The 21581-nt window shown below is 41.1% G+C and overlaps 1 protein-coding gene across 3 annotated transcripts in view; it reads right to left on the bottom strand.

Annotated features, from left to right (window-relative positions):
* ANK3 (ankyrin 3) overlaps positions 1-21581 on the bottom strand; it is a 195657-nt gene that overhangs the window by 64295 nt on the left and 109781 nt on the right. For 2 of the 3 annotated variants that reach the window (XM_015632928.3, XM_015632927.1), the window contains exons 19-25: positions 19905-20003; positions 19705-19803; positions 19311-19406; positions 16184-16256; positions 15926-15988; positions 8333-8456; positions 5321-5423 (exon numbers count right to left, since the gene is read on the bottom strand). In XM_015632928.3, coding sequence (XP_015488414.1) covers positions 5321-5423; positions 8333-8456; positions 15926-15988; positions 16184-16256; positions 19311-19406; positions 19705-19803; positions 19905-20003 — 657 coding nt within the window. Of the gene's footprint in view, positions 1-5320; positions 5424-6578; positions 6591-8332; positions 8457-15925; positions 15989-16183; positions 16257-19310; positions 19407-19704; positions 19804-19904; positions 20004-21581 lie in introns of all 3 variants that reach the window. The other variant, XM_033515805.1, reaches the window with a different exon arrangement.

The following is a 21581-nucleotide window of genomic DNA, read 5'->3' as shown; positions in this document are numbered from 1 at the left end:
CATTTAATATCAGAGTTACCTCCAGGGTTAAATTACTGGAAATCCTGTAACAGAAACATGAAATACACAACAAACTCTTGTCTCTTCAAACGCTCTTTTTGCCTGCTTTTTGCACTTCCTTCAGTTTCAAGAATATCTCTCCCAGTCTTTACTTACTTTTACAAGCCAGGTTAAAAGGATTGAAAAAAAATATTACCATTTGTACTGCAGTCATACACCATATAGACAGGCAGTGTAATACCACCCCTCAGAGGATGCCATTAGATAGATCCTTATTCAAGCAGAACCTGTGAATAACTTCCTTGTGAGCTTCACTGAGGCTGTGAACGCAGGAGGGGTTTGGTTTGTCTTTATACACAGCCAACATGGGCACTGTTTTGTGGAGTGCCACTGCCCCTACTCATCTGGACAGAAATAGCTTTAACCCTGTGAGGCTATAATTAACTCCCTCCTCGGACAGACACTGAGGTGTGATTTCTTTCTCCTGCTGTCCATGCACATGGACATTCACGCATCCTGTGCCCCACAACATCTCTCACACTATAAATCCTCTTACTAGGCAGCAAAGCTATTCCAGAAAAAAATATTTGTTTTCCTTTGTTTCTCTTGTTTTAGGAAATTAAGCCAACTAAACTTTAAATACTGTTTTTACCTATTTTCAGGGTGACATGAAAGTGTCTCCACAATTTAAGATGCACCATAATAAGTTACATCAATACAAATAAGTCAAGAAGCAACATACACAATTCTCACCTGGGATGGTGTTAAAAATCTCAGTGTTTTCTGTAAGTAGGCTGTTTGCTGCTTAGAGGCAAATGCAGCTAGAGAGAGCAGCCTGTTTGGATCGAAATCTCATGGGCTGTTTTCAAATCAAATTCAGTGGGTTCAAGTCAAACCAGAGCCAAGCACGTGCTTCTAAAACCTTCTTATTTCCACCTGAGTTTTTTTATATGCTGAGACATACTGGTAGTGCAAATTAATTATTTTGGATATAAATATCAGCATTAGAAGTAAATCTGGCAAATTCAGTCATAAACACAAAAAAGACTTCTCTTGAGAAACTTTCACAAGATAAGCAGGCAGATAGTTGTTGCTTTGCTGGCTGGAATGTGCAACACTCCCATCGCTCTGGGGTTTATAAAAAACTGCACTCTGTAGGCATTTCTTTCATTAGAAATGAGGATCCCTTTTTTCCTTCCAAAAACTATGGACACTGTAATTTACTGTCCATCAACAGAAATCCTTGTAGCGTGCAGCTTTGCTCTGTCACTCCTGCTCGATGCCTCCCTCCTTTCCCTAGCTCAACACCTGTATTAGGGATGTTCTATTAAACTTTGTGTTGTAGCAGATGTACTTGAGCCCTGATGGTTCAAGCACAGACAACAATAGAGGGCAAACTTGCATATGCTAAACAGCAAAATACGCCATCAGACATAAAAGAAAATTAATGCTGTCAAAACAGTGACAATTAAGCAACCGAAGTGGACTTAATTAGTGCCATTTGAAATATGTGTTGTAATTTAGTTTAATGAAGACAGTTTTCTTAGTCTTTCCAATAAGATACTAGGGATTCTCCAACATTTCCTGGAGAGCCAGTGGCTTAAGCAGGAAAGCCAACACTGTGGATTTCTGCTATTCCAAGTGATTTGTAAGAGCTCACACTGAGCCCATTCTTACTTTAGATACCAAACAGTGTAAGATTCAGACACGCTGTCTCAGGCATTGTAAAAATTTTGATAAACAAAAATAAATTTATTATTTTGCTCAGTGATAAACTTTATCATCAAAAATAGGACAATGCAAAGAAACAAAAGAAATTGGCCAAAAATAACAACACAATTTGGTGTTTGTCCTCAAAAGGCTTGCTACAGTGTACAGCATCACTGCATGGAGACCCGGGCATGCACCAGGACACATATCAACAAATAAATGTGGGGTCAGGTTTCCTGTAACAGATTAAAAATGCTTATGTTCCCTTAGCAGTGGGATATAGAAAACTAAACACAGAGCCAAATAAATTCCAAGATAATACCATCACTCCACAATAATCTGTGCAAGACAGAGGTGCTCCTGCACCATGGCTGTGCTCTAGGTTTGCCTACACACATAGGTTGGGTTCCTCAATCCAGTTCCTTGTCCTGAGACATGGTCTGCACACCAGGTGACTGGGTTTTTTTAAAGCATTCCTTTCTGACCAAGTGCAATCAAACAGATCTTCTGGACATATTTAGAGCAAACAAAAGCCAAAAGTCTGCAGCTAATAATTTTGGTTGAGAAACAGAGTAAGAAAAGCTGATAGCTGGACACACTCATCTTACACACAGCACACATCTGTGAATCTCATTTTTGCAGGCTGTTGAGGTGCTGGATTTTCCATGCAGGCAAAAAAAGTAATAAAAAAAAATAATAAAAATAAATCTTCCTGTGTAAGTTAGAATATAAGCAGTCAGAAGATAGTACATTGTGAGTGACATCAAATCACAGGATCCATTCTGTATTTGGTCAGGTCCCAGTGTTCCCTCCCTGGACTGAGGTAGGTTAAAAATGTATTGCTAAAGGGTGTGGCAGCCTTAGATGCAAATGTGAGTGTAAAAATACTGAGGGTTCTTCTGGCAAGGATCCTGCTGGTTGCATAACTGAATATCCAGGCTGTGTAATATCAGAGTTCAGCAAACAGAAAAATTTATGCTTCCTCCCAGATGAATTTATCCAGACTGAAATGATTCAGCAAGCTGCTATTTAATGGACAGCCCAAGTCATCCTGCCTTTGGCTGAATAAATTCAGAGGTTGATATAAATTATTCCATGGAGAATTCACTTGGATTTAGCCTGAGTTGCTGCATCCAAGGTAACACGTCAGGACACAGAAAATTTAACTTTGCTCCAGCCAGGTTATGAGGTACAGTGTGGCCTGGATTCAGACTTCCCTGGGAACAGGGTCAGCAATAAGCCACCAAATACAAATAATGGAGAATATCATGACTTCTAAAGAATTATTAGAAACTCTTCTCTAACACTCCATGTGTTATACTGGCAGTGAGGTTCAGTAAAGCATGGTTTCAAATCTTCCTCATTTGACTCCTTCCAGACTCCCAAGACTACCGGGGATCCTGGGGAGAGGTGGCCATGGGCTCATCTGTCTTAACCAGACCAAGAGGCTGGCAAATGCTCCTTACTCTTTTACATACTGATGTTTGTGATAAAATTAATTCCAAATAATTTACTTTGCTGTTGCAATGAGCTCCAGACAGGTCTGAGCTGTACAAAAGGAGAGAAAATGGCATTTACAGACAGGCAATGGATCACTCTGTATCAAAGTAGTGCGATTCCCAAAATAGCCTTAACTCCTCTCAGATCCCGGACAGACTTTTAGAATATTGATTTCAAACCACAAAGACCTTTGTTCCTGTGAATCTCATTGGTGGAACACAAATTGGTGCTTTTTCCCCCTGCCTTCTATTGCCATAGCAGAGATTATTTTAGAGCCCCTTTAATGTATAGAGAGATGAGAAAAAGAGGTGTGGATTTTTTCCATCTCCCATATGCACCTCTCCTGCTTCAGCCAAAGGCTAGGGCTGGGCAGAAAACCACAGGAATTCCAGAGGATGGATGGATAGATGGATGGATGGATGGATGGATGGATGGATGGATGGATGGATGGATGGATAGATAGATAGATTTTTGTCAGGACATGGAGGTCTAGAGAAGCCATGGCAGAAAGTTTTAGCTGGTCTCCCCTTCTCATGAAGATAGTTTCTTGCTTTCTTGTTTGTTTTGCATAGAATCATGGTTTTACTAACCTCTCAAAACTGGACTGGACATTTTTTCCCACCACTACATTCTTTGAGAGTTGCTAAGCATAGAGCTGGTTTTAAATCTTGCAATGTGGTAAGATGCACCCTGGCTGCTAAATCCATCCACCATCTACTTTAATGGGGGTCACAAACATAGCCAGAATCATAAAAGGATGCAATATATACTCAGAATGAAGAGTCTTCCTTTCTTCTGAAATTTCCATTGTATCAAGAACGCTTAATGAAGTCTTAGTATTAGAAGGCGTCAAAGCAGCTTTAGGTACTCAGTCCTGACATAGAATTTCTTGTCCCTACTGCCAGTAGTTGCAGATTTTGTTGTATTACTTCAAACCAAACAAAACCACAAAATCACTGCTATGCAAGCTTTAAAAACTCTCCTTAGATGGCTGTTGCAAATTAATGTTATTCGAGGTTTACAGAATTTCACTTAGAAGAAACAATCCAATAATAAACATTCTGTTGCTAAACAGAATCAAATTTCTGCCATTCCTATAATGCTACCAGAACTGTGGGTAAAAGCTGTAGTAAAATTGGACAGCTTATACCACACTAGAATTTACAGACTAATACAATCAAGGTTTAAAATGTACAAGTCCTGCTCCGTGGACCCTTTTCCCCATGAAAATATCCTCTGAGATCAATAACTCCCCAGTGTAGGAAAGCTCTGTGAAAACAGCAGCAGAAAACCTCTGTTTCATTACAATCCACCTTATGCTCTTCCAGGATATAAACAACACTTCCACTCCACAGTCCTTTCCAAGTAAGGATTTTTATGTGAATTTTTATCCAGCTTCCTCATAGATCTTTGACTTCCATGTATCAAGAAACTCTTGAGTAATTCAGTTGGATTTGGAAATCTGAAGCAACTCTACCAAGTAAAATGGTGAGGCACTCACAAACAAAACATACAGTACTCAATCTTCCCCAGCTTTTGGAAAGACTTTCCCACTCTATAATCAGGTCAAAAGATGCTGCTTTCATTGCATTAGTCACTGCACAAGTGTTTGGAAGATATATAAACTGAAGAGTATAATAGCTTAATCTTTAAAAGGCCAAATTCTTCCCAAGAGTGAAAAAACAAGGACAGCAGTGGGAGTCCCTCCATGTGGACAGAATAAGCAAAGTAATTCCCAGTCTACACAGTACAAAGGTTGCTTAGTGTAAAACTCATTGCTCCTAGCTTATCAAAGCACTCTAAAGACACACGTAACAGAAGGCTCACAGGAGCACCCACTGACCTCAGCCAATAATCAACCCCACACTCAGAGACATAACCGGTATCTTAAAGACTCTTGGTTTGGGACCCCGCCACAGGCCTCTTGCAGGATCAAATCCAGAAAATAGTAACCCCACCCCCCCAATCTCTTGTTCACAACTCCTTTCTTGCCCCTTTTCACCAGCTAAGAGAGCAGCCATAGTCTCTGGAGGCACAGCTGAGGCCTCCACACTGCAGTGCCCTACAAACATGAAGCACAGCTACCCGATGGCAGAGACACAGCACATACCTGATCCTTTGCTGGGACCAGCAGCTCTTCAATCATCATGCTGTCCCGGGCATAGGAGCTCCTGTTCAGCGTGTAGGACCTATCCGAACTGAAGGAGCGGAGGCTGTTGTATTTACCATTTATCATAGAAAGTGCAGGTGACAATGAGATGAACAGAAAATAAAAATAAAAAAATTAATACATGCAACTTCCAGGGATAGTATAAAATGGCAAAATATACATAATCTGTGAAATAAATACAAGGAGGAAAATGGAAAAAAAGTATTTGATTATAGTTAAATATTCCCTTCCCTACAATATGCATAAGCAAAATCTCAACAGATGCTTACTGCTTTGGCAGTAATGTTGTGGCTTTAGAATAAATCTAGAAAAGTGTAATCAGGTATTTAGATAAACTTTGATAAATATCTCCATGCCCTAATCCTGAAGGCGACCCACCAGGGCAGGTCTCAGGGGAGCTGTGGGTAGGTCACAGTGCCTGCCCACACAGCTCAGGTTGCTGAAGCTGGTTTAACTAAGAGCAAGTTTTATGTGTTGTCATTCTCTTTGTGGCTGAACCACTTCTGACATTGCTACAAACACCATAGTTATCCCAATAGTTAGAAAGGAAAGGATCATAAGTTTGAAATTAAAGGAAAAATAAATTTGCTTATTGACAACTAAGTACAGAGTCTGATGTTTTGGGAATTATTTTGTGCATGTTAAACTATTTAGAAATAACTATGATCACTCTTAACGTGTTGCAATTAAACCAACACAGGAGTGCTTTACATTTAACCCTGGAAGGTACATTATGGTATGTGCTAAAAACATGCTGCAGGCCTAGACATGCTTGCTACGTGACAAAAAATAAAGTAGTAAAAAATGTGAATTAATACAAAGCAACATCCATCAACATATTACACTTTTGAACTAGCAACACTTTTCACACTCAAAACTCTACAATATGTTTCATGCATTTAGTAGTTGCTAATTGAATTTCTCTAATCCCTTAGCACACGTTCCTTCTTGTGCTGGAAGCAGAACTGGGATCTCAACTACACACTGTACACATATGTTAAGCAGACTTTTACATGATAAAGGGGATAAAGAATTAAAGCTATATTTGTTATAACAGAGGGATATTCTCTAGGGCTGAACCCACCCCCTGCTCCCCAAAATAAAAGCATGTCACTTTCCAAAGCTGAATAAAATGAAGATAAGCAATGGCAGCAGCAGAAAGATGAAAGAGATGTAACACGATGCCATGCCTTCTTACCTGACTTTTGGACTAAAGCAATTTACATTGGAAAAGAAACAGGAGAAATAGAAAGCAAAGAATCAGACAGGAAAAGCAAGATGTTATGGCTGGATGGCTTATATATTTAATGTGTTCATTTCTTAATGTTACACTCAGAATCAGCAGTAAGATACATCCACAGAATATTTTTTGCTAAATTAAATACTTCACAGAAAAAAACACAGTATTTGTCTCCTCTGAGCATAACATGGGCAATGCAAAAAAATGAGCTACGCAGCAACAAATAGTAATGGCACTGCTAAAACCAGAAGCATGGGAATATTAGATTTCTCTCAAAGAAAAGATAACATGGGGTTGAACCTCAGATCTCCCTAACAGATTGTGACTGTGGAATCTGCTCTCCCACCTGCACAGGGAGCACTCTTTGCAGGAAGAGAGCTGTTAGGAGTGAAAGGTAAATCAGTGCTGGGCTCTGCACACAGAGCATGCTCCCTCTGCAACACCACTGCCCTGGTCCAGCCCTGATCATAGTGACAGGGCTGTGTGATCACCCTGCTCACACCAGATTTGAAAGCAGCATGTCAACTTTGTTAATTCAGTTTACTATGACAGGAGATGCTCCCTTCAGATCTAATTTGCTGATTTTCTGGCTAATGGACTATTTAAAGCATCTTGGCATTTCTCATGAATTTATTATCTCATAAATACTTATTAACTTCCCTAAAAATTGTAAATCAAGCACAACATGGCTGGAGTCTACGAAAGAGCAAATTTCCACTGCATGCTTGCATTTCTAATGCAGCTGTAACAAACAAGACTGAAGGGTAGACATCTAAACTTTACCTTATGGGAGTTGTCATTTGCTGTTAGACAATGAACTCACTTTTTAAAACAGATCTTTAAACTACAGCATAGGAAAAAGCCCTCAGGGCTCCAGCTTATGAGGTTTAATTATTAGCTTCAGTACAATTCAACTGTCAGTAACTACACTGCAAATCCACAACTATGGAAGTAATCTCTGCTCACACAGCTTTAACTGCTTTGAGCAACACACATTGAAGGCTTTAACAACATTCAAAAATAAAATCTAAAATGTTGATCTGGAAATACCTGCACTGAAATTAACATTAGTCAGATGACATATTAATTTTACAACATTTTATCAGGTTCACAGAAACTTTGGCCTGTTTTTCATAACACATAATCCATTCCCTGTCAAAATAAGTCCTGCAACAAATTTAGGGGAAACTTTTTTTTTTCCCTTGGGGGGGGGGAGCTTTTTTTTTTTAATGTTGTCTTTCTCAATTGGATTACTCACTAGCACCTTTAAAGAAATAAAAGCACCAAATAGCAAAATGATTTGTCATTCAGTTTTTCTGGCATTTACATTCTTCAGCAAAACACACCCAATAGGAAGCCCTCTACTGTGAGTATCAGTCTGACCAGTAGTAGTCAAAATAAACTTGGTTTGCTGACTGCTCTAGATCAGTTTCTAGACCAGCTGCAGACCACTAGCAAAGAGGTTCCTCAGAGATGTTCAGAGCATGAACAGAGACCAGAAAAAGTGAATAGTTAAGTTTTCTGTATCATTGCCATAAGAAGCCAACATGAATAAAGAATATGAAATAAAACTGCAGTGAACATATGCTTCAAAGGAAGTACACCCCCTCCACTTCAAAACAGACTGCAGTGCCGTGTGGAATAGCACGCTTGGTTTGTAAATACTTGTACCTGTGGTGACACACAAACATGAGAAACAGCAAATACAGTACCTGGCAGACCGGGCTCCCAGGCTGAAGCCCATGTATCCTTCAGCAGGCAGAGAATCATCTCCCAGCTCTTTCAGATCCTGGGGTCCGAGGTATTTGTCTGTATCACCTGTCATTGCATCCTCACCTGCCAATACAAAAGCTGGGCTGAAGTCAGAGCTACACGCATGGCAGATGTTTGTGTGCTTACTAAGTCATAACGCCCTTCTCTGCTCACCAATAAGGAATCAATCCAGTCACCCCCACTTTCCCTAAGGCTCTTTCCGTGCTGTGTGTTAATTATCCACCCTCTGAATGTGCCTGAGAAAATAATTTTATTGGGGGACAACCGAAAGAAGCAAAATTCCACCTTGACGTAAACCCAATAAAGTTATATGAGGGATGACTTTTGCCCAATAGTTTTAGCAAGCTATTGAGTTCTTCTGTACTTTGCATCATTGCACTCACTTTCCTTATGGAAAAAAAAAAACCGAGCTGACAAAGTCTGATCATTCCACGTGAGGGGAAAAAAACCCAACAAAACAACAAACCAATCGACAAAACCAAACCAAGCCCTGGCTGTGAGAGACAGCCTGTTTGCTCACCAGTCCTGAAAAGTGCAGCAAGCTAGAAAGGAGGCAGAGGGAAGGAAGAGGCCCGCCTTCTACCTTGGATATTTCTCAATATCTTTTGGAAGTCTGAACGTAAGTCGGGATTTATTTTTTTTATTATTATTTTAAATGAACCGCTCCCCACTGCCAGGTTGATTTCGGAAGGTAAGCGCTTCCCGAAGCTGTTCTGCCTGCGGCAGCGGGGCCGAGGGCGGCGCAGCCCCATCCCCGGATGAACATCCCTCGGCGGAACAAAGCCGGGCCCGCCGAGCCCCCGGAGCGGGGCGGGACCCCGGGACCGCCGGGACACGTGGAACGCGACCATCCGCACGGAAAGAGATCTTTAGCTGTTTTATCCAAAAAACCCCAACAGGAGGGGAAGTTAGATGTTGGGAGAGGCGGGCAGGCGCCACAAAGGGTTAACGGAGCAGCTGCCCGGCGGGGAGCATTTGCATGCCATTACATCATGCAAACCTACATTCCTGCATTGACAGAGCAAGTCCAAAATATGCCTTTTGCGGTTGCTGGATTTCGCCTCCTCCCCACCCCCGTCCCGTTCCCTCAACACCACAGAGCAGAGAGCGCTCCTTGTAAACTCATGGCTTGCCGATATTCTCTCCTCCTTTGTTGTGAACGCGTTTTAGGTGTGTTAAGTTTAAATTGCACAACTGAGAAGTCTAACAACAGCGCGTTCCCGAAGGTAAGAGACTCCCAAGCCCAGAGTCACGTTTCCCGCTCTCATTAAAGGAGTTTAGACTAGTTTCCATTTACTAAACTCAGGAAACCACAGGCGAGCACTGGTTATAAACTAACAATCAAGTCTAAAAATACCCCTTCAGCTACTGCTTTGCAAACGGCAAACAAACAGACCAACTTTCTCCTCCAGCCCAGCAACATCCAGTATTTTAAACAGAAGTTAAAAAGCTAAAATGTTCACAATACACCAGAAAGCATTCAAAAACCCGAAACAGAAACATCATACATCAAGTGAAACTTTAAAAAGTCTTACTGTTTTGGAAAGCCATTTTCACCAGCCTGGTCTATAAGATTTTTTTTTTCCCTGGTGTTTCCAAGAATTCCTATTAGTCCTATTAGTCCTTAAGCAGTGATTTAGACTTAATCTCCAAACCAGCACAAGCAAACTAATCCCTGTGGGTCATATTCGCTTTCCACACAACAACTGAGATCTTCTTAACATCTTGATCTCTTCGTATGTATTTTAGGACATGTGCATCTTTGTCCTCTCAACTCAGATTAAAGTTCTTTGCAAATATGAAACAAAACGAAAAATAATAAGTTAAAAAAAAAAAGAAAAATCCCTTTTTAATCACTCTGCAGACATCCCTTTAAAGCTTCTCCTGATTGGATTACAGCCTCCCTTGGCAAGCCTCTTGAATGGTGACATAAATGCAGGCACTCTAGTTATTTGTATGTAAATAGGGGTGCTGCGAGGGTGTAGTTTTTCTGTAACTTGATGCCGGGGCTGAGCAGGGAGCGCGGGGCTGCGGGGAAGGCGCTGCCTCCGCCCGCCCTTCCCGGCCTGGGCCGGCGCCTCCCCCGCGCCCACCCCGCTGCCCCCGGGAGCGCATCCTCAGCACAGCCCCCCTCCCTCCCCGCCCCTGCTCTGCGGGGCTGCTGACCACGGACCGAACCTGCGAGGCGAAGAAGCGGCCCGGGCAGGGCGAGAGATCTGGGCAACTTTCAGCAGCTACCCACTGGACCACTAAATTTGGAGATTTCTGCCCTTACTATACCTGAAGAAAAGCGCTACGCCACTATAAGGAACAGAGGAGGCATTTTTTAAAAGAGCATCGTTTGTCAAAGGCAAGGAGAATGATTTTAAAAGCCCCATAAAGTCGAGCTGTAAAATACCTTAGATGTTACCCTGCTCTGCAGCTAAACCAGCTGGGGCAGGATTACTCTAATGAAATGCCCTCATCAAAAGTAAAAATGCATCTAGGAGTGGTAATTTCAAAGAATTCCAGACATTGTTTTGTGATCGTGGGAGGCTGGAGCAAAATGGGTGGTGCACGTTTCAGCAATCCCACTCTGTTTAATTAGGTGGTGCAGCCTAATCCTCTGCGCTTCAGGTAACTGTGAGCACAGTGTTTGCTCACAGCACACGGAATTCCTGGAGAGGGTCCCATTGAAGAGTGAAGATAAAACTCATCTCTGAACACAAACAACAGAGAAATGCCCAACAATAAGGCACAGATGAGAAAACACTAAAAGATACTGCACTGCTTTGCTGCCTTTGCCATCCTTCCCTTCCTAATAGGATACATGTTGAAGAAAGGTAATGTCCCTGCTTACAGTGGGTAAACAAAACTTTTGCAAGTAGAGGAAACAGCTCAAAGTCCAGGGAAAACCGGCAGCAGTAGGTCAAAGCAAGGGCCCATCGGTTCTAGTCTCCAAAAGCAGCCACATTTCACAGGAGAGTATGGGAACATGGACCAGCACAAGTACTCCAGAACATTTTTCTAGCTGGCACTGACTTGAGCATGTATTTTCTATACCTGAAAGAGGTTTTTACAGTCATGAACAGGCGTGGTGTTTTTTTTTCCTTTTTAAATTCTTCCAGTTACACTTTGAACTCACACAAATTTTTTATGCTTCCCACACCAAGGACCTCTGCAAGGAATCATAAAAGTCAACTACCTCCCGCAGGAGGAGCAACCCTTTCAAGGTGGATCTGCCTCTTGCTGGTTTCACTGATGCCCCCTGTTTTTAGACTTCTCTAGAGCAGCAAGCATTGCTGCTTACTTTGTCACCCGTTACATGTTCTAGCCTATCCCTCATGCCATTTGTTTCGTTTTATTTTCTGGGATAGAAAATTCTACTGGTTTTTACTTTTTTTTCTCCCCAAGAATTTTTTTCTTGCCTCTGATCACCTTTCTCATCCCAAGTTTTCCCAGTCCCCCAGCAGGTCTCCTACAGCTGGGAACTGCAGGAGCACAGGGTAGGTGTTCTTTTTAGAGGCCAGTGAGATATACAGGCTCTCTGGCAGCAGGAGGGAAGGAATCATGTGGCTTGGGAAAAGTCCCAGACAAAATTTAATCATAGGCTGGGATCCAGATGAGCATTTGTCATTTGGCTTTGCTAAACATACCTGAGGTTTGTGCCACTCCTTCATCACAGCCTGTCCAGAGCTGCCTTGATGGCAGAAGAGGTACAGGGAACAGGAGGATGTTTCAAGCTGTAGCCAAAGTTTTGGTTTCACAAAGTATGGAGGAAAGCCAATACCAAACCAATGAAACTTTTATGAACCTGTGAAATTTTACAGAGCCAAAGAAACTCCGAAAACTGAGCTTAAAACAATATAATAAATCAAACCCTCTCAAAATGACCAATAACAGATTTTCATGCATGGTGATGTTCTGACCTGTCTTAAATGCTCTTAAACTGTTGTATCTTAGCACCTACTCAGGGATCAGGCAATGTGCATTCATGTTCTGTTAGGATGTCTCTCTAATCTTCCAGGGATTGATTAACATGATGTTTATTCTTACTGAGGCAGGCATCTCCATTAAATGGGTTTAAAACAGTGTCCTGGTTTACACTTGAAAGTTTGTTATCTACTGAAGGCCAAATAAAAAAAAAATTAAAACCTCAAGAATAATTGTTTCTTGAAAATATCTAAACTCTCCACACCTGATCAGGTTTAGGAGTTGCATTCTTTTTGTCCTTCACTGCTTAAAGTCTCTCTCCTCGTTGTATCAGTTTCCATGGCTTGCTGTGCCTTCTCTGGGACAGCAGCAACAGCTTTAGGAAGGGCTGTAGTGATAGGGCTCATGGCAGGGTTGTGGCAGGCACAGCAGGGCTCCAGTTCCCTGCACCAGATTAAAGATCCTGCAGCTGCCCAGAGGGATGCTGAGAGGATGAGCATGTGCTGCAGAGGAGGGGATTCCTTCCGGGCCTCCTGAAGGTAATTGGAGTTGAGCTTTACCACAGCTGAGCCCTGCTCCTTACCAGGCCCAAGTCCATAGGCACAGGGCTGGGACTCCCAGCTACACAGGGAGCCAGCTCACAGCTGGAGACAGTGAGAGGAAAGACCCAGTTCTCCCAGTCTCAAGTTTCACATTTATAAGATTTGCAATCTCTTTAAAAATAAAAGCACAGCACATGCTCAGTGCACTTTGAGAGATGCTCTCCTACAAACTGCTGCATATGAAGGCAAGCCCTCATTTCTCTTCCCCACAAATCATGTTCACATCTTTCAAAAAAACACAATTTCTTTTTTGCGGTGTAGCAGTTTCCGAACACTTAACCTCATTTGGGCAGATTTGCCAGAGTGGTCTAGGAAAAAAGAATAAAAAATCTCTCTTCTCAACCACTTTGACTCTAAACCAAACTCTCCTCAGCAGGGAAGAGAAATTACACAATTTAAATATGTAAATACTTATTTAGTGGGCACAGCAAGACATAAAACACAAGGAAATAGTTTCCTGACATTTGTCCCCAAGCTCTGAGCCTCTACTTTCCAAGTCTTCAATTTCTCTTGTGAGAGAAACCTTGAGGGTTGCGGCTCATTGGGAAGCCATTCAACAAGTCTGTCTCACTGAAGAGTTTTGGCTGACTACATGAACACAGCCAAGTGAGGGAGAGCTTGGATTTGTTTGCTAAATTTGTGCCTTCCTCCCACTTGGAAATCAGCTCCAAGGCTCTGAGATTTGTCAGAGTGCCTTACCATCTTGAACAGATTTGTTTCGACTGGTGTAAGTGGATGCATTGCATATAAATACCTAACACTAACACTGAGGAATTGTGGGGATGGGCATCACTGAGTTGTCTTTACAAATATGCAAGTCAGGGAAGAGACACAGGAACAATGGCTATCACCTCAAAACCTGTAATTCATCACAAGCCTTGCAAACCACCTCTTATCTGATTTGTGAGTTCCCTTTCAGTGCTGGGTTTGAAAAAGACTCTGTCATCACAGTATCATAGAATGGCCTAGGTTGTAAGGAACCTTAAAGATCATCTTGTTCCAACTCTGCTGCCATGGGCAGGGACACCTTCCACTAGACCAGGTTGCTCAAAGCAACAAACATCCAGCCTGGCCTTGAACACTTTCAGGGATGGAGCATCCACATCTTTGCTGGGAACTCATTCCAGTTCCTCACCACCTTCATAGTGAAGAATTTCTTCCTAATACTGAATCTAAACCTACCCTCTTTCAGCTTAAAATCCATTTCGCTTGCTCTGTCACTACATGCCCTTGTAAAAACTCAAACTTTCCTATTAGTCTCATTCAGGTCTCCCTGGAACCTTCTCCAGGATGAACAAACCCAACTCCCTCAGCCTGTTTTCACAGGAGAGGTGCTCCAGCCCTCTGATCATCTTTGTGGCTTCTTCTGGATTTGCTCCAACTGCTCCATGTCCTTCTCGCATTGGGAACCCAGAGCTGGATGCAGCATTCCAGGTGGGGTCCAGCAAGAGCTGCCCTGGTGCTTTGGACGAAGCCCAGGACACAGTTGGATATTTCTATATTTCTGGGCTGCAAGTGCACACTGCCAGGTCACGTGGAGCTTCTCTTTCACCAACCACCTCAAGTCCTCAAGGCTGTTCCAAATCCATTCTCCACCTAGCTTGTATTTATGCTTGGGATTGCCCTGATCTTGATGCAGGACCTTGCACTTGGCCTTGCTGAACGACATGAGCTTCACATGATCCCACCTCTCAAGCCTGTCCAGGTCCCTCTGGGTGGCACCCCTGGCATCCCTTCCCTCCAGCATGTCAACCACACCTCACAGCTGGGTGTCACCAGCAAACCTGCTAAGGGTACACTGATCCTAATGTCATTCCACATTGCCAACAAAGATATGAAATGGCACCATTTCCAACTCCAATCCCTGAGGAATGGCACAAATTACTGCTCTCCACTTGGGCAGAGAGTCTTTGAACACAACTCTGAGTGCCTCATCCAGCCAATTCCTTAGCCACAGAGTTGTCCATCCGTCAAATCTCTCTCCAGTTTAGACACAAGGATGCAGAGCAGGAGTGTTTATGTATAAATGAGTCTCTCAGCTCCCCTGGCAATAACATGGGTGCAGAATACAGTCTGCAATATGCAAGGAATCAATCGTATTACCTGAATTTCTAACTGTTGATTTGGTCTTTGTTATACTGCAAGTTGGTGACTAGAGAAACCCACCACAGATTTGGCCTTAAAAATGATCCCATACATTACAATTTATATCTTCAGTTCTAGCACCCAGGCTCCCCACAGGGTGTACAATTTCCCATCTGTACCTCGCTGTGCAGTGGGACACAACAAGTTCCTGCCCTGTTAACTCACACTATTATGCTGCCAGCTGAAACAATGCAGTATTTTGAGCAAGACAATGGCCTAGGAGGGCTGTTTGGAAAACACATATGTATGGTAAGAACATGATCCATTTGGAACTGCTGCACTGGGAACACAATGACAGATGGGAAATAAACCAAAAGCCTCAATGCGTAAATTAAACAAGAACTGCACACAAAGAATAGATATATCTTTTACACCTTGCTGCTTGAATGCTATGAAAATTAAAAGCAAATACATCAATAGGAATGGAGAAAGAGAGATTGACTAAAGAAAAACAAGAAAATGGAACAGTCACTTGTTTTAAAAAAATCAAGAACTTTGTTTTTTCTGCCACTGATTTCCACTATCAGACATTTCTTCCATTTTACCCTTTCTTCTATTTTACTCTTTTATCCAGTATTTAATTTTTCAGTTAAAACAATAAACAGTTATTCACTTTATAGAAGCAGCAGCAAAATTATTATTCCAGGAAAGTGAAGGTAATTTGATAAAAAAATCATAAGAAATTCAGAAAAAAAGTTAGTGTATTATCAGCAAATAGCTCAAAGAATTTTTGAAAGCACTCTTAATTGTAAAGCAGAAGTTACTGTTAGTGAGATAATAAGAAAATCACCTGAAAGGATTAGTTTTCAGACAGATGAAATAAAAGGAAGAGGCTTAAGTTAAATACCAGTGCAATACAAAAATGCAAAATACCTTCTTCAACATCTGACAAATATTCAGCATCACTGAGTATTTCAGGGGCATTGGCTTTACGAACTGCATGATTTAAATAAACAAAACAATTAAAAAAAAGTACATACTATTGATGTGTCAACAAAATCAATGTACAACAATAACAAATGTGCAATGACCATATCCAGCTAATTATGTGTGTTAGTCTTGGGTTTTTTAAACAGATATTTCTTACAACCACAAAGACTGAAAAAAAAAAAAAAATCAAATTTTTAATACCTTCATCATCAGACATATCAAGAACTTCATTCATGGTTTCGGGTACATTCATTTTGTGCTTTTCTGTAACAGTCTGTAATAGAAAAAAGCAATTCTAGTTATTTTAGAGTGCAGGCATAATTTTTCTTAAAATTCTAGTTATTATTAAAATTAAATGCAAGATAAAATTTTTATCTGCAGTTAGAAAAACAAGACTTAATTTTTTGAGCTTCTTATTCATGTTCTATTTTAAAGACACATTGAACTATACATTAAAAAGACTACAGAAATAGGTAATATTCTATTTTTTAAACTATGTTCATATTGTAGCATAAAAAGCATGAGTAGAAAGTTTAGATGATGATATCAAAAGAAGAATCAAATATACTGAAATGAACTTCATTTTAGGAGGTTTAATAAGAACTCTCAGTAGTCTAAATTTTGAGAAAGGGATATGTAATAAAACCAGACTTTCAGAGGGAAGTATTTCTCCTTTGACATCAGAAGAATTCTGCAATTTGAGAGCAATCTATGTGAATCTATGTGAATTTTTTTCAGAGGTACCTCAGTTTTGTGTTTTTCCCACAAAAGAAGAGCAAAAGAGCAATTGAAACCACATGCAGGCTAAATTATACCCCTGAAGGACTTTGTGCATGAAAGATACTCAGAAGTGGTTGCATGATTTTCATCTCAATGTTTATATTGATTCAGACTCAAAGGCCAATATAAAGAAAAACAAAAGTAGGAAAAAAAAGTTCTGAATACACCTGCAATCTGTTCCTAGAATACCTGTATCCCATGAATGACATACATGTGTACTTTTTACTTTCCAGCACAACAACCACTGGTAGAGGTTTGGGTCAGACAAGAGCTTCTGCAGATACCATTCAAGGAGTGCAGTGGAATTAAAGACAAAACCAACCAAAACCAATCAAAACAAACAAACAAACAAAAACAAAACAAACAAACAAAAACCCCAACAAACAAACAAGAAAAACCAAACAAATGAACAAACAAAAAAAAAATCCAAGCAACTCCCATCCTTATGGGGGTTTGAGATTCTATTTATTTTAACCACCATTATTTCTCATGCTCCATATGTAAATAAGAAATAATTAAAAAGTTCAGGAGGGCAAAATAGCCTTTCCATTTTCACTTACTTTAAAATATTTCAGTTTTTCTCTGGCCTTAAGAATACTCACTTGGCATTTCATGTCATCACTTGATGTAGGCAGAAGAGCTCCTCCATGCTCAAACATTACAAAACCTACAAAAAGCCTCACAATTTATTTTGTGGGAATTACCTGTAAAGCTTTTAAACATATTGTTAAACCAGCAAAATCACTGGACTTTTTTCCAGGTACTACTGGATTTTTTTTAATTGGTGTTTGAGTATAAATTATAGTAAAATAAGCTATGTTCATCCCTGATGCCTTTAAATTTACCTTTGGGAGTTGTTTAGCCACAAGACTCAAAATATAAATCTCAGCAATGAAACTGAATTTTTAAGACCCTCAACCGTAAATCAGATTTCACATCTAGATTTCCAAAGTCTCAAAATTACACTCTGATAAGTGGCATATTCTGATTTTAATGGTAATTATTTCTGGGCTTCTCTTGAGAGTAGGTATTTGAGGTTGTATAGGTCTTTCAGCATCTAACATTTCCTCCATCACAATTCAGAGCCTGACCCACCATCTCTCTGCTCCTCATCTACAGAAGATAAATGGTCAGTCACTTTATGCAGTGACAAACACCCCCAGCTTCTTGGTTCTAAAAGCCTAGAAGAAGCTTGTGATATTGAGAGTTTTTAGCATACATGTGTGGTTTTCCTGCAGCTACCTAACTGAATAGTTAGGTGATCATTCAAGTTTTGCTATCCTGTACACTATTCTCCATGAAATTTTTCTGTGTGGAAAAATGTTTTGGAATCTTTCTAAAGATAAATTTGTTCCTGAGAAAAATATAGAAAATGTGTAAGGGAAAAAAAAAATCAATATTACTTTCTAGCATATTCCTTTTTATCTTATTGTTCTGAAATGTATCTTTTGTGTGGTGGATCTTCTGAAAACTACTGAAACCACAACCAGGAAAATCATAGGAAGAAAATGTACATGCAGTAACATAACTAAAATCTGCCTGTCATCCCAAAAACTCGTCATATTGCAACCACCTGCTTGCACAGATAGACCACACAAAGGGATGATGACAAAACATGGAACACACACAGTAACTATTTTCCACCCCTGATATGTCTAAAAACACATACATGTGCATTTTATTTTTTTAATCAGAAAAAGAAAAATAGTTGCTGAAAGGAAAAAGCAAATTTGGAGCCAATATTCTGAATTTATGTTCTTCAGACCCAATTTGAGCTTTATTACTATGGTAATGTGTTGAGGCACCTCCAGTTAGAAAACTGCTTTCTGCAGAGAGCAATTTGGGAAAACATGAACAAAATACTCTTCTGAGAAATATTTTGGATTTTGTGAATTCTTCTGACAGCAGGTAATATTTGACCACTGCTAGTCCCTTCCATGTGTCCTGGATAATGCTTCCTGAGAGGCATGACAGACAAGCTGGAGTTCACATCCACACCAGGGAACAGATATTTGGGATTGCAGGGGCTGACTGTGGCTGCTCACAGAATACAGCCTTTCACCATCCTATGGAAGGGGGCAGAAACCACTCAATGAAGCACCTTTAAGTAAATTCCAACCATTTTTTTTTATATTGGAATGAGTTCTCTTAGGTCAAATTCAAGCCATTAAACATCAGACCGTTGGGAAATGCTCTCAAAGGAGGGCAGCAGCTTCTGTTTACACAAGCCTGTAGGAACATCTTTTCAGCTGCAAAATTGTTCCCTAAACAACAAGATGTGTGGACAAACACTGTGTGGAGAAACACTGCAGTTATGACCAGTCATAACTGGTCATATTTTACTCAGTTGGTGCTCTTCTGTGTACATCTTCATAGTGTGTACTACTTTAAAAATAGACAACTCATGTTTTACTTAATATTGACTTTATACTGCTAAAAAGAAATAGGTGACTGGAATCTTGGTAGTCATGTAACTAAACAAAGTTTATAGTCATACTCTGGCTTTGGAAAAATTCTTCCATTCCCTACCGAACTGAATTGTACTTACAATTGTAGTCATGGTTTCTTCTGTCACCACCTTCAGTGTGTCAACAACTGAAATGTAGCCAAGTCGCTTAGCAATGGCAAGGGCAGTGTTTCCATTCTAGCAATTGAAACATTTGTAACAGAAGTTGAACGTTAGCAAGAAGTGTAGGAACTGGTGGTTAAGTACAGAAGAATGTAAAATAAGAAAAAAATGTTTACATTTTCTGATGGAAATAAATATTTGGCTACTAGCACATGTAAATGGGATGAAATGGGATGAAAATGAAGAGGTTTTTAGATGTTTGCTGTTCTCGTTATGGGAGAGATGATGGTACAGAGGATGTGGAAGTGATGGAAATAGGCTTCCTCTGCTCTTTTCCTGTCCCACCACACACATTTTTCAGCCCAGCACTTACCACAGTGAGCTCATTGGGCGCAGCGCCGTGCTGGAGCAGGACGTTGATGATGTGGGTGTGCCCCTGCTGTGCCGCCTGGTGCAGCGGCGTGTACCCGTTCTGCAGGCAGAAGGGAAGAGCAAAGGCAAGGCTGCAGTGGGCACAGCGCACACAGCAGGCACAGCCTCCACGGGGCGAGCGGGGAGAGCTGGGACACTCACCTTCGTTTTGGCATTAACTTTTGCAGAATGTTGCAGAAGGAAGTTCACAATTTTTATGTTTCCGTAGTGGCAGCCAACGTGCAAAGGAGTGTATCCCATCTAGAACGAACATCAGCAGTTAGTAAATGTGAATATACTGCATGTTCCCTGATTAAAAAAAAAAAAATATCAAAAAAAGAAAACAGGCATGAAACGGGAAAAATCCCATTAAGCTTTATTTCTTTGGATTATTTGAAAAATCCTCCAACCTTGGAAAAAAACACACTTCTCATGAAAGTCAATTAAAGTGCTCACTGAGTACTTCCATCAGGTCCCTCAGTGCCTTCAGGTGGATCCCACCTGAACCCATAGATGTGTGTCTCTCTAGAAGGTCTAGCAGGCTGCTGACCATTTCCCCTTGGATTATGGAGACTTCTTTCTGCTCCCCATCCCTCTCTTCTGCCTCAGGGGTCTGGGTACCTGGAGAACAACTGGTCTTACTAGTACAGACAAAGAAGGCCATTAAATACCTCAGCCTTTTCCTCATCCTTTGCCAATATATTTCACCCACAACCAATAAGAGAGAGGTTATCAGCCCTCCTGTTTTTGCTACCGTATGCATAGAAATGTTTTTTTGTTGTCTTTTACAGCAGTAGACAGATTAAATTCTAGTTGGACTTCATAATTTCTAATTTGCATCCTGCATAACCTCACAATATCCTCGTAGTCCTCTTTAGTGGCCTGCCCCTTCTTCCAAAGGTCATAAACTCTCCTTTTTTCCCCTGAGTTCCAGCCAAAAATCTCTGTTCAGCCAGGCCAGTCCTCTTCCCTGCTGGCTCATCTTTTGGCACACAGGGATGGCCTGCTTCCATGCCTTTGAGATTTCCTTCTTGAAGCACATTCATTCTTCCTGAATTCCTTACCCCCACAGGACTGGCTCCCAAGAGATTCTCTCAACCAGTCTCCTAAATTGGTCAAATCTCCTTTGGGAGGTGGCAGTTCTACTGACCTCCCTTCTTATGTCTCCAAGAAACAAGAACGGTAATTTTGGGAGCACTGTGCCCAAGACAGCCTCTGACCATCAACTCACCCTTCAGTCCTACTGTTACAAACACAGCTCCAGCAGGAGCCTTCCCTAGTTGACTCCCTCACCAGCTGCATTGGGAAGTTCTCTTCCACACATTCCAGGAATCTCCTAAACCATTCCCTCTCTGCTGTGTTATACTTCCAGCAGACATCTAGTAAGTTGAAGCCCTCCAGGAGAACAAGGGCCATGGACTGTGAGATTTCTCCCAGCTAGTTGGGTGGTCTGTGGCAGACTCTCACCATTACATCTGCCTTGGCCTTCTGTAGTTCTTACCCATAAACAATCTGGAGCTAGATCCAAAAGCCAACCTTCTGGGTAGGAACACTGAAAGACAGGCTGGTATTGTATTGACCAGGCACCTGCTGCTCCTATCAGTGTTTAAGGGTGAAAAAAATTTTGAATTCCCACTCTGAAAATAAAAACCAGGTGTCCAAAAGGCAGAAGCACACAGTTCAAATCTGCAGCTTGCCATCCTGCATTTTAACATCTATGTCAGTGAGGTGTGCTCAGGTTAGACAACTTGGTCAAAAGCACCACCGAGACAAGTCCAAGGTCAGCCTGGGGATCAGGAGCCAGCACTACACATATTCAAACCATCAAGTCAAAGCTGC

Source organism: Parus major, chromosome 6, assembly GCF_001522545.3.
Source record: "Parus major isolate Abel chromosome 6, Parus_major1.1, whole genome shotgun sequence".
Taxonomy (NCBI): domain Eukaryota; kingdom Metazoa; phylum Chordata; class Aves; order Passeriformes; family Paridae; genus Parus; species Parus major.
Note: the sequence above shows the minus strand (reverse complement) of the source record. Positions and strands in the feature narration are given on the sequence as shown.